This window comes from Bos javanicus, chromosome X (assembly GCF_032452875.1).
Source record: "Bos javanicus breed banteng chromosome X, ARS-OSU_banteng_1.0, whole genome shotgun sequence".
Taxonomy (NCBI): Eukaryota; Metazoa; Chordata; class Mammalia; order Artiodactyla; family Bovidae; genus Bos; species Bos javanicus.
In genome coordinates this window covers 78,374,032-78,387,089 of record NC_083897.1, presented here as the reverse complement: position 1 = coordinate 78,387,089, position 13,058 = coordinate 78,374,032, and the positions used below count along the sequence as shown (strand labels likewise).

Below are 13,058 nucleotides of genomic sequence, written 5' to 3'. Positions count from 1 at the left end.
GACAGAACAGCCTTCCACATGATGCTAGGTTATCTCCAGCCTTTGGGATATAATGGTAGGGTATATCTGACACAGCTTGCTATGTAACATGGGAAATCAATTAAAGTCTCAAAGCCTCAGTTTCCCTAGGTTTCAAGTGAAGGTCATCATCCCTGTTCTGCTCCTTCCTCAAGATGGAATAAGGATCTAGTGAGAGCAGCCACTGTAAATGGAAACTCTAAGAACACTTTCAAAGAAAATATTTATTTATAGAAGTTTTACCATCTGAGAGAGGGAAACTGAAGCCAGGAATTAGATGTTGCCTGCCTTGAGGACTGAACTCATTGGCACCTTACTCTTTCTTGGAGGGTCTTAGGCATCTGTAGTACTCTGTGGCCCAATGTCTCTCTCTTCTAGGCCCAAGTGCATCATTTCTTATACCTCCAGAACTACTTGGCATCAAACACTGGCTCTCAAATGCCATCCTCTTGATGGACACAAAAAAAGTGCCAGAAAAGGCCAGACCTCACTTGCCCTCTCCAGGTCTCACTTTCCTCTTCTGTACAATGAGAATAATTCTTTCCTTCCTATCTCACCTCACAGGTGAGGATCAAAAGAAATAAAGATGTGACCAGGCTTTGAGAAGTAAAAAATGTTTTAACTATGCAAACTCATATTCTTTCTCAAAGTGACACAGGTAGCCTCATATTGTGGGCAGTATCCATGCTTGAGAGGCCACTTTCTGTGTGAACTAGGCTCTGGTCTGGCTTGAATACAGACTACTGCTCAAGCTGTCTTTATCTACTGGATAACAATATTGTCTTTCTGACCTGGCCCATGCTTCTTGCTACAGCAGAGGTAGCAAGTGTACCAGAAGGTACTCAAGTGTGGAACCCTATGGAGGAGTAACAGCAGCCCCAGATAACATATGGGTCATAAGGAATCCATTAGGAAGGTGGTTGAATTATGACTCTACTGGAGATGTCCTGAAAGCACTTCTAAGAGGCCCTGACTACACACAGCAGGGATTTCTCTGTCTTCTGATAGCCCCAACTGTTTTCCTAAATACCCTCATATATCTTGGATGAGGATATGAATAAGGTTTCCTATTGTTTTTAACTTTGTGTTAGATTTGCAAGAGCTGGTGACTCTGCTTTGTCAGAGCTTAGGGGCGCCATTATGGTCCATCCAATCCAACCTCTCATTACAGTGATGGAGAAACCAAGGAAAAGACTCAGATAGTCATGGCAGAGCTGAATTCCTATGTAGCATTCTTTTCATATTCTGCTTTACCCTAAGTGATGGATGGCAGAACCAAGTCCCAGACATGATAAGTGACTTGACCAAGGTCAAACCAAAAGCCTGTGATTGAGATAAACCAATTATGAAAATTTAATTTCCTGTGCCAATATCAGCAAGACCTTACCTGGGTGGCTTTTTGTATAGGACTATGTGTGGCTTTCCCAGCTTCTTCCACATGTCCCCATTGTGGCCAAAGGGTGCTGGAAATCAGGGTAAGTTAGCATTGCTTCTGCTGCTAAGTCGCTTCAGTCGTGTCCGACTCTGTGCGACCCGATAGATGGCAGCCCACCAGGCTCCCCCGTCCCTGGGATTCTCCAGGCAAGAACACTGGAGTGGGTTGCCATTGCCTTCTCCGAGTTAGCATTGGGCCAGGGCTTTATCTTGAGGAGTGGAAGTAGCCTTTGCCTACCCATATAGTTAATTTCTCAACATATTCCCTAGGAGAGAGGTAGAGCCCAAGCAGCTCTTGTTTTCTATTGTTCCAAGGGAGGAAGAGGCAATAACCAGTCAGAAACAGTACTAGGCTTATGGCTCAGTGCTTCTGCTGTCCATTTCCCCTACCTATCCAACATTCTCTCCCTTTTCTCACTCTTAGTTGACCCAGTTTTGCCACTTAAAAAAATAATCTTGGAACTTTAAAGCTGAAACATATCTTCATCAACTCATAGTCCCAAATTCCTCATTTTATAAACTGAGGAACTGAGGCCCAGAGAGGGAAAGTGATTTGTTCAAACACGTTGTGCTGGTAAGTGTCTTAGGCTGAGGGCATGAAACAATGAATGAACTTCTTCCTCTTGAGCTGCTCACAAGAATTTGCCTCCCTTTCTCCCTGGGTCAGAGCAGGAGTACAGGTCTGGGAGAGGAAAGTAGTGTACATAGCTTCAGGTTCAGAAAAGTCATCCACTAGACCTTCTGGCTCCTACTACTGACAGAGAGGCACATGTGTCTGGTGTAAAGCCCCTGGACAGTCTGTTGGAAAGCAAATAGTGACAACTTGCTGGACAACCTCACTTTGGGTCAAATCTTGAAACCTGTTTCTTTGTTCCAAGAGGGATTTTTAATTTCCAAACCTTGGCAAAGCCTCATGGAGGATATTAAGAGGCAGCTAGATACAATAGATAGTAATTGCCACCAGTTAACTTATATGCAGAGTACATCATGAGAAACGCTGGGCTGGAAGAAGCACAAGCTGGAATCAAGATTGCCGGGAGAAATATCAATAACCTCAGATATGCAGATGACACCACCCTCATGGCAGAAAGTGAAGAACTAAAGAGCCTCTTGATGAAAGTGAAAGAAGAGTGACAAAGTTGGCTTAAAGCTCAACATTCAGAAAACTAAGATCATAGCATCTGGTCCCATCACTTCATGGCAAATAGATGGGGAAACAGTGGAAACAGTGTCAGAATTTATTTTGGGGGGCTTCAAAATCACTGCAGATGATGATTGCAGCCATGAAATTAAAAGATGCTTACTCCTTGGAAAGAAAGTTATGACCAACCTAGATAGCATATTCAAAAGCAGAGACATTATTTTGCCAACAAAGGTCCATCTAGTCAAGGCTATGGTTTTTCCAGTGGTCATGTATGGATGTGAGAGTTGGACTGTGAAGAAAACTGAGCACTGAAGAATTGATGCTTTTGAACTGTGGTGTTGGAGAAGACTCTTGAGAGTCCCTTGGACTGCAAGGAGATCCAACCAGTCCATTCTGAAGGAGATCAGCCCTGGGTGTTCTTTGGAAGGAATGATGCTAAAGCTGAAACTCCAGTACTTTGGCCACCTCATGTGAAGAGTGGACTCATTGGAAAAGACTCTGATGCTGGGAGGGATTGGGGGCAGGAGGAAAAGGGGACGACAGGATGAAATGGCTGGATGGCATCACCGACTCGATGGACGTGAGTTTGAGTAAACTCCGGGAGTTGGTGATGGACAGGGAGGCCTCAGTTCAGTTCAGTTCAGTTGCTCAGTCGTGTCCAACTCTTTGTGACCCCATGAATCACAGCACGCCAGGCCTAACTTTACACCTAAAACAACTAGAAAAAGAACCAAAAAACCCAAGTTAGTACAAGTAAAGAAATCAAAGATTAAAGCAGAAATAAACAAAAAAGAAATGAAGGAAACAATAGTAAAGATTAATAAAACTAAAAGCTGGTTCTTTGAGAAGATATACAAAATTGACAAACGACTAGCCAGACTCATCAGGATAAAGGGAAATTAATCAAACCAACAAAATTAGAAATGAAAAAGAAATTGCAACAGACATCACAGAAACACAAAGGATCATACAAGAGTTTTATGAACTATTTGCCCATAAAATGGACAACCTGGAAGAAATGGACAGATTCTTAGAAAAATTCAACCTTCCAAGACTGACCAGGAAGAAACAGAAATTATGAGGAAGCCACTCACAAGCACTGAAATCAAAACTGTGATCAAAACTCTCCCCAAAAACAAAAGACCAGGGCCAGATGGCATCACAGGTGAATTCTATCCAATATTTAGAGAAGAGCTAATGCCTATTCTTTCCAAATTCTTCTGAAAAATTACAGAGGAAGGAATACTTCCAAACTCATTCTATGAGGCCACCATCACCCTGATACCAAAACCAGATAAAGACATCACACACACAAAAAAGAAAATTACTGGCCAATATCATTGATGAACATAGATGCAAAAATCCTCAACAAAATTCTAGCAAACAGAATCCAACAACACATTAAAAAGATCATACACCATGATCAAGTCAGTTTTATCCCACAGATGCAAGGATTCATCTATATATGAAAATCAATCAATGCAATATGCCATATTAACAAATTGAAAGGTAAAAGCCATATGATAATCTCAATAGGTGCAGAAAAAGCTTTCAACAAAATTCAGCACCCACTTATGATTAAAATTCTTTAAAAATGGACATAGGAGAAACCTACCTCAACATTAGTTCAGTTCAGTCACTCAGTCGTGTCCAACTCTTTGTGACCCCATAGACTGCAGCACGCCAGGCTTCCCTGTCCATCACCAACTCCCAGAGCTTGCTCAAACTCATGCCCACCGAGTTGGTGAGGCCATCCAACCATCTCATCCTCTTGTGTCCCCTTCTCCTCCTGCTGTCAATCTTTCTCAGCATCGGGGTCTTTTCCAATGAGTCAGTTCTTTGCACCAGGTGGCCAAAGTATTGGAGCTTCAGCTTCAGCATCAGTCCTTCCAATGAATATTCAGGACTGATTTCCTTTAAGATTGACTGGTTTGATCTCCTTGCAGTCCAAGGGACTCTCAAGAGTCTTCTCCAACTCCACAGTTTAAAAGCATCAATTCTTCAGTGCTCAGCTTTCTTCACAGTCCAACTCTCACATCCATACATGACTACTGGAAAAACTATAGCCTTGTCTAGACAGACCTTTGTCAGCAAAGTAATGTCTCTGGTTTTTAATATGCTGTCTAGGTTGGTCATAGCTTTTCTCCCAAGGATCAAACATCTTTTAATTTCATGGCTGCAGTCACCATCTGCAGTGATTTTGGAGCCGAAAAAATAAAGTCTGTCACTGTTTTCATTGTTTCCACATCTGTTTGCCATGAAGTGATGGGACTGGATGCCATGATCTTAGTTTTTTGAATGTTGAGTTTTAAGCCAACTTTTTAACTCTTTCACTTTCATCAATAGGCTCTTTAGTTCTTCACTTTCTGCCATGAGGATGGTGTCATCTACATTTCTGAGGAGGCCATATACAACAAACCCACAGCAAACATTATTCTCAATGGTAGGAAACTGAAAGCATTCCCTATAAGATCAGGAACAACACAAGGGTGCCCAATCTCACCACTATTATTCAACATAGTTTTGGAAGTCCTAGCTATCGCAATCAGAGAAGAAAAAGAAATAAAAGGAATCTAGATTGGAAAAGAAGAGGTAAAACTCTCACTGTTCACAGATGATGTGAAACTATAGATATAAAACCCTAAATATACTATCAGAAAATTACTAGAGCTAATAAGTGAATTTAGTAAAGTCACAGGATACAAAATCAATACACAGAAATAATTTGCATTCCTATACACTAACAATGAAAAATCAGAAAGTGAAATTAAGGAATCAATCCCATTTACCACTGCAACCAAGAAGAATAAAATACCTAAGAATAAATCTACCTAAGGAGACAAATGGAGAAGGAAATGGCAACCCACTCCAGTATTCTTGCCTGGAGAATACTTTGGACAGAGGAGCCTGGCAGGCTACAGTTCATAGGATCGCAAAGAGTCAGACATGACTGAGCTACACACACACACACACACACACACACACACACACACACAAGGAGCCAAAAGAGCTGTATACAGGAAACTATATGACTGATGAAAAAAAAAAAATGACATAAACAGATGAAGAGATATTCCATGTTCCTGGGTTGAAAGAATCAATATTGTGAAAATAACTATATTACCAAAAGCAGTCTACAGATTCAATGTAATCCCTATCAAATTACCAATGGTATCTTTCATAGAACTAGAACAAAAAATTTCACAATTTGTAGGGAAAAGATCCCGAATAGCTAAAGTAATCTTGAGAAAGAATAGAGCTGGAGGAATCAACTGTACTGACTTCAGACTATACTACAAAGCTACCATCATTATAACAGTTTGGTACTGGCACAAAAACAGAAATATCAACCAATGGAACAAGATAGAAAGCCCAGAGATAAACCCACATACCTACGGGCACCTTATCTTTGACAAAGGAGGCAAGAATATACAATGGAGAAAAGATAGTCTCTTCAATAAGAAATGCTGGGAAAAGTGGACAGCTACATGTAAAAGAATGAAATTAGAACACTACTTAACATCACGGTGATGCCATCCAGCCATCTCATCCTCTGTCGTCCCCTTCTCCTCCTGCCCCCAATCCCTCCCAGCATCAGAGTCTTTTCCAGTGAGTCCACTCTTCGCATGAGGTGGCCAAAGTACTGGAGTTTCAGCTTTAGCATCATCCCTTCCAAAGAAATCCCAGGGCTGATCTCCTTCAGAATGGACTGCTTGGATCTCCTTGCAGTCCAAGGGACTCTCAAGAGTCTTCTCCAACACCACAGTTCAAAAGCATCAATTCTTAACATCATACACAAAGATAAACTCAAAATGGATTAAAGACCTAAATGTAAGATGAGAAACTATAAAGCTCTTAGAGGAAAACACAGGCACAACGTTTTATGACATAAATCATGGCAAGATCTATGTCCCACCTCCCATAGTAATGGAAATAAAAACAAAAATAAGCAAGTGGGACCTAATTAAACTTGAAAGCTTTTGCACAGCAAAGGAAGGGCTTCCCAGGTGGCACCAGTGGTAAAGAACTCGTCTGCCAATGCAGGAGATGTAAGAGACGTGAGTTCAATCCCTGGGTTGGGAAGGTCCCCTGGAAGAGGGCATGGCAACCCACTCCAGTATTCTTGTCTGAAGAATCCCATGGATAGAGAAGCCTGGCGGGCTATGGTCCATAGGTTGCAAAGAGTTGGACACGAGTGAAGTGACTTAGCAGCAGCAGCATGACCCAATAATCCCACTACTGGGCATATACCCTGAGGAAACCATAATTGAAAAAGACACATGTACCCCAATGTCCATTGCAACACTATTTACAATAGCTAGGCATGGAAGCAACCTAGATGTCCATCGACAGATGAATGGATAAGGAAGTTGTGGTACATATAAACAATGGATTATTACTCAGTCCCAAAAAAGGAATGCACTTGAGTTGGTTCTAATGAGGTGGATGAACCTAGAGCCTATTATAGTGAAGTCAGAAAGAGAAAAACATCATATGTTAATGCATATGTATGGAATCTAGAAAGATGGTACTGATGAACCTCTTTGCAGGGCAGCACTGGAGGTGCAGACATAGAAAACCTACTTATAGACATGGGGAGGATGGGAAGGAGAGGGTGGAATGGATGGAGAGAGTAGCATGGAAACATATATAGTACCATATGTAAAATAGACAGCTGGGGGGGATTTACTGTATGACTCAGGAAACTCAGTTCGGGGCTGTGTGACAATCTAAAGGGGTGAGATGGGGTGGGAGGTGGGAGAGAGTTTCAAGAGGGAGGGGACATTTGTATACCTGTGGTTGATTCCACGTAGATGTATGCCAGAAACCAACACAATATTGTAAAGCAATTATCCTTCAATTAAAAATAAATACATATTTTAAATTAACTAATTATTTTTTTAAAAACCAGTTGTGTTTCCAGTGGCCCTTCTCTCTACTGAGAGGGAAAAACCAACCACTGGAAAGGCAGCTTTATTACTTCAGAGTCATTTTACTCAGCCCAAGGAAAGCCCAGTGGCTAAGTCAGTGTCCCCGAGGCTGGCTTCAGGCTCCCTAGACCTCCTCTGAGTACCCTGCTTCTCCTTAGAGCCCCCTTTGTTGCCTTGGCAGGGTGCTCAGACAAATCCAGAAGCCCCCAGAGCCACACTGCCTTGAGCATCTGAGATGGTGGTGTGTCCCATGTCCTAAAACCTAAAGAACCTGGGTGAACCTCCTGGTGGTCTCCCTCATACTAAGGTGTTTTCTTTTAGAAAACTGCTTTTGGCAGTCTCCCACAAAAATGGGCACTGGATCCTTCCCCATTTCAGGAAGCTGTGCCTTCCATTCATGCCCCCATCTAATCATTATTCAAGTCATCCTCACTTCCTCCCCTTCCTCTTCCTAAATCTAACTTGGATATGAAAACACCAGCATGGTCTGGTTCCAGACCCTGATGCCTGTGGCAGACAAACACAGGATCAGAAAGCAGAAACAGCAATTCCCTTTATCTCAGAGTCTAGTCAAAAGACATCTTCTTGAGGACAGGGGCCATGTCCTTTCTTTTAAAAATCTTGACAATCAACGTTAAATAGGGGCTCTCTTTAAAACTTTGAATTCTAAGTCCTTCTAAATGACTTAGAAGGAACTTAAGTAACTATTTAGTCCACTGGGCTTTCTGTTGACATCCCCTTGTCCCATTTTTCATGGGCTTCCCTGGTGGCTCAGATGCTGAAGAATCTCCCGCCTGCAATGTGGGAGACATGGGTCCAATCCCTGGGTTTGGAAGATCCCCTGGAGAAGGGAATGGCTACCCACTCCAGTATTCTTGCCTGGAGAATTCCATGGACAGAGGAGCCTGGTGGGCTACAGTCCATGGGGGTCACAAAGAGTGGGACACAACTGAGCAACTAACACTTTGCCCCATTTTACAGACTGTATAAATAAGGCCCTGAGAAGGAGATGTGATTTACTATGTGGGCTTCATGGGCAAGCACAACATGACCTCAGGCTGTTGTTCCTTTAGGTCATCTCCTTCTTGCTCCTGGGCCTGATGTCCATGATGATTCCCCTCTGCCGGGGCTTCGGGGGCCTCATCGTTGTCTGCCTCTTCCTGGGCCTGTGCGATGGCTTCTTCATCACCATCATGGCCCCCATCGCATTTGAGCTGGTGGGCCCAATGCAGGCCTCACAGGCCATTGGCTACCTCCTGGGTATGATGGCCCTGCCAATGATTGCTGGACCCCCCATTGCAGGTGAGTTTAACATTGCAGGGAGAGCATGAGTGGGGGAGTCCTGTTTTCCTTGGGACCTAGCCCTCCTAATTGCCTCTGCTTAAAGTCCCTTTCTCCCTCTTCTCTCTTCAAGTAGTCTCATCGGAGTGCATGAAACCTCTTACCACTATTGATGAAAGAGACTAAGCACAGTATATGTGCATGGATTCATTTGAGGGGATGGGCATTTCATGGCTGTGAGTTTTTATTGTAGACAGCATGGCTGATTCCAGGAGGGTAGAGAGAATAATGGGTTTGGCCTTCTGACCATTCTATTGAACCCAAATCTTCTCTCTCTCTCTCTGTCTTCACAAGCAAGTAATTATTTTCAAGGTAGTTGAGCAGGAAGAGAAACAAAAGTGGGCCCTGGTTTTATTAATACTTAGAGACATCCCTCCTTCCCCTACCAACTTCTGAACTGAGCCTGTAGAAAACATTTAATTAAGACCACAACTCAAGACTGGACCAATGAAGCTCACTTATAGCAGGCAACAGGCAAAGTGTTGGCTTGCCATCTTTCAGCACTCCTAATTTCTCTCTCTACTTCCAAGGGGGGCATGGTTTGTACCCTAGAGAACACAAGAAACAAAGAAAACTAATAAGAGACATCATTTCCTCTCTTTATGATTTATTGCAAATATTGATTCATGGGATAGTGTCTCTTAAGCTAGCCAACTAGGCTAACTCAACAATTATTCCTTGAATACCAGTTCAGTGCCAGGTGTTGTGAGGGCACTGGTTGTACTGCATTACAGTGACAAAGGCTCCTACTCAGGCCATTGTACAATGGCCACACTGTCCACTGGGGGAGGCGAGCCTTTACCTAACCCCTGATTCCAAATGTGGATCCCAGAACCCATATCTCTTTCCACTTGCTTACCTCCTAAGCAGCCCCAGGACCTACCTGCCTTTCATTAGTACTGTTTCTGGGCTCAACCTCCCTATGAGGTATCCCACATTAGCTTCTGGAGGTGAGCAGAGAAGACTCCATGTACCATGCCAAACACATTCACCACATTGGCAACCTAGAAGAACCCAGAGGGGCCAACCATATCTGTAACTTGAAGGAAAGACACACCTATACCCTAACCCTAACCCTAACCCTAGCCTCCTCTTAGGGCAAATGGGCACTTCAAAGAAAGGGAAAAAGGGAACTTGGCTGAATTATTACATAAGAACACTCTAGCCTAAGTTGGGTGTGAGAAGGTGTATCACTGTGAACCAAGACAAGTCTTGGTCATCTTCTGTGTTCTTTTAAAATAGCCTCCCTCCATACCTATCTCCATACCTTGGAGTGACTAGAAGTTAACTGTAGCTTATGAAAGTAAAAAATGGAGAACTTTGAGAAGTTTCATTTGCCTCTTTCATAATAAGCATTTGCCTCAAGAGCCTACAGTCTCAGTGGCTCAGGGAGGAGCTGCTTGTCTTTGTAATAGAGGTTTTGTGTCTTCCATCAAGGAGTGTTTAAACTGAGTTGGGCTCCCAGGTCAAGGCAGTACAGGCCAAGATTCTCTGGATAGGCATTTGGATGGCTTCTAAAAGAAGCAGAGAACATCTTTGTATAGTAGAGCAAAGCTAAACTTGACTTGTCTCTGTTAACTTTTCAGGCCTCCTCCGCAACTGTTTTGGGGACTATCATGTGGCCTTCTACTTTGCCGGTGTACCCCCAATCGTTGGGGCAGTAATCCTCTTGTTCGTCCCTCTGATGCATCAAAGGATGTTCAAGAAAGAGCAAAGGGATTCCAGCAAGGATAAGATGCTGACCCCTGACCCAGACCCCAATGGAGAGCTGCTGCCGGGCTCCTCTACCCCTGAGGAACCAATCTAATGCCTTTTATTTGCCATCGTGTGCTCCTCCCCAAACCTTTCCCTTCACCTTGCCCTGCTCGGCATTTACATTTTTGCCACCAGCACACTTGTTCCCAAACCTGCACACACAGCATTTCAGCCACCTGACCATCCCCTTGGAGCCAAAGCTCCAGGTGTTCCAAACTTATTAACCAAATTCTCCCCATGAATGCCTTTAAACTTGCCAGGGTCGTCTCCTTCCAGGCTTTAGGAAAGCTTGGGATCACCCCCTGGCCTTTGGAACCTCTCCATAAACTTTGTAACTCTTGGGGGAGGAGAAGGATGGGAATTCCTGGCCCAGCTTGATAGTCACCCATTAAAAGCAGCTGCCAAAGGTGCTACTGTATCCCCAGGAGCCTGGTGGGAAGATCTAAATCTCTGGGTGCTGAGGAATTCCTTGACATCTTTCCTTAGGAAGCATTGAGAGGTGTGGCAGAAAGGGCATAGAGGTAAAATGACACAAGGAATCTTGTTTAGCCTCAGTGTCTCTGAGGGCTGTGGCTTCCCAAGAGGTGTGGGTGACATCATTTTACAAGTGTATAGGGAGTCTCTCCATCATAAGGTTAGTTAACAGTCTGCCTCCTTCTTTCCTTCCTCCTTTTATTCCTCCACTGCCTCTTTTCCCTTCTCATTCACCTCTATTTCTTTTCATAACTGTCATAGACTAATGGGAGCTTGAAGAAAGGAGGGACCCAGAGCCTGGAACAATCAACCCTCATCTTGGCCCAACCCTCCCCTAACACTAGCATCAATTCAACTCATCTCAGGCTGAGCCACATCTCACCGTTTGGCTCAAGCTCCTATAATCAACTGGAATAATAGAATATCACATAGGAAAGGGACCTTAAACACTATAAAGTTCCATTCACTGATTTTTACAGATTTTCTGGGCTAATGCATTAACCTGCAGGTTGCCTCAGCTCCCCATCCTTATATCCACCTGTCAAAATGTGAAGAAATTCCTCTCATCTCAGGAGGCAGAGGGAGACTGATGACAGGGGGAATGGCATGGTGGGGGAGGGGCAAGAATTATTGACCTGGGGAAGGACCAATTCCTCCATCGCTCATTATTCATGACAGGTCAACATTTTCACCTGGGCCAAGCCAGGAAAAGAACTGTTTGAGGGAAAATCGTATTTCCAACCTGGATCCCCCAAATGTAGAGGCAGCAGCTGCACATAGGGTTGGAAAACTTCTTTTAGGAAGAGCAAACCATCACAGCCTTTACTACCCAATGTGTCCCCCATGCTGGGCATCCTGGACCACTCAGTTAGTGGGAATTAAAGGTGCCAGGGAAGATAGACTCTGGACCATCTTCATCCTCTGAAGTAGGTGCCAGGTGCTTCCCTATGCCTAGGCTCTGGCTGGCACTCTTGCTGAAAAGAATTTCCAGCCAGGCTGTGTCCAGCTAGCACAACTCACCTTATTAGGAGCTCACCCACTTTCTTCATTCAGCCTCTTTGTGTCTCTCCCATTCTAGGTCTTTTTCTGTTGTATTCCTGTTACCCTAATCTTCTCACCAGGCACTTTGGCTGTCACTTAGAGCTAACAGTGACTTGCTATTCCGAGCCAGAGCCATCCCAGGGCCAGGAGGATTAGGTTGCCCCTGAGGAGCTCCAAAGAAGACAGTGGTCCCCACCCATGAGTTTTTCCGTTACAGACAGGCAGCTGGGGCATGGTTGGCCTCTGATGACTTCATTCAAGGCCAAATTCTGGAGCCCCCTCCATTGGTCCCAGTCCAGCTCTTATCAACTCCCCAAAGGAAAACCCATTGGTTCTTGGCTCTGTGAACATGAAGGGGCCTGCCTAATTACTACCCTGTTATCCCAAACAGCAGTAGAACAGGACAAGCTGGCCCCCAGGAGCTTTGTAACTCCCAGAAGAAGCCACTGAAAATATTGGAGCAACAAAGCTCCTGATTCCATTCTCCCCTGCCCACCCCCACCAAGTCACCTGAGGGCAGTTCTGCAGGGCCTCTTTTGTTGCTCACGGTGTGGACAGCTCTTAAGAATCAGGCTGCCACCCACTTCTCTCCAGATGAAGGAAAGACATCCATGGGTCACAAATCTGCTCTATCAGGTGTCATATAACATGGCAAGGTGTCAGTTTACTTCTTCCACACATGTACATGTGCATGTGTGTGCTTGTGCACTTTTGGGGAGAATGTTGGTTGGTGAAAGCAGCACAGTATTAATATTTAGGATAAGATGCGGCTTCTTATGCACTACAGTTAAATCAAGGAGAATGAACAAAACTTGGGAGCTTGAGATCTGGGACATTTAAATACTCAAAAGGTTTGGAACAAAATAAACAAATCTAAAAATCCAGCTTTGGTGTGTATGTTGCCTACACTGGTGAAATAG

General features: G+C 44.0%; 1 protein-coding gene across 1 annotated transcript in view; it reads left to right on the top strand.

Moving 5' to 3' along the window:
- SLC16A2 (solute carrier family 16 member 2) overlaps positions 1 to 13,022 on the top strand; it is a 132,222-nt gene extending 119,200 nt beyond the window's left edge. The window contains exons 5-6 of the mRNA XM_061409690.1: positions 8,601 to 8,829; positions 10,455 to 13,022. Of these exons, the coding sequence (XP_061265674.1) occupies positions 8,601 to 8,829; positions 10,455 to 10,675 (450 nt within the window). The 3' untranslated portion in view covers positions 10,676 to 13,022. The remainder of the gene's footprint in view (positions 1 to 8,600; positions 8,830 to 10,454) is intronic.
- The last annotated feature ends 36 nt before the right edge of the window (positions 13,023 to 13,058 follow it).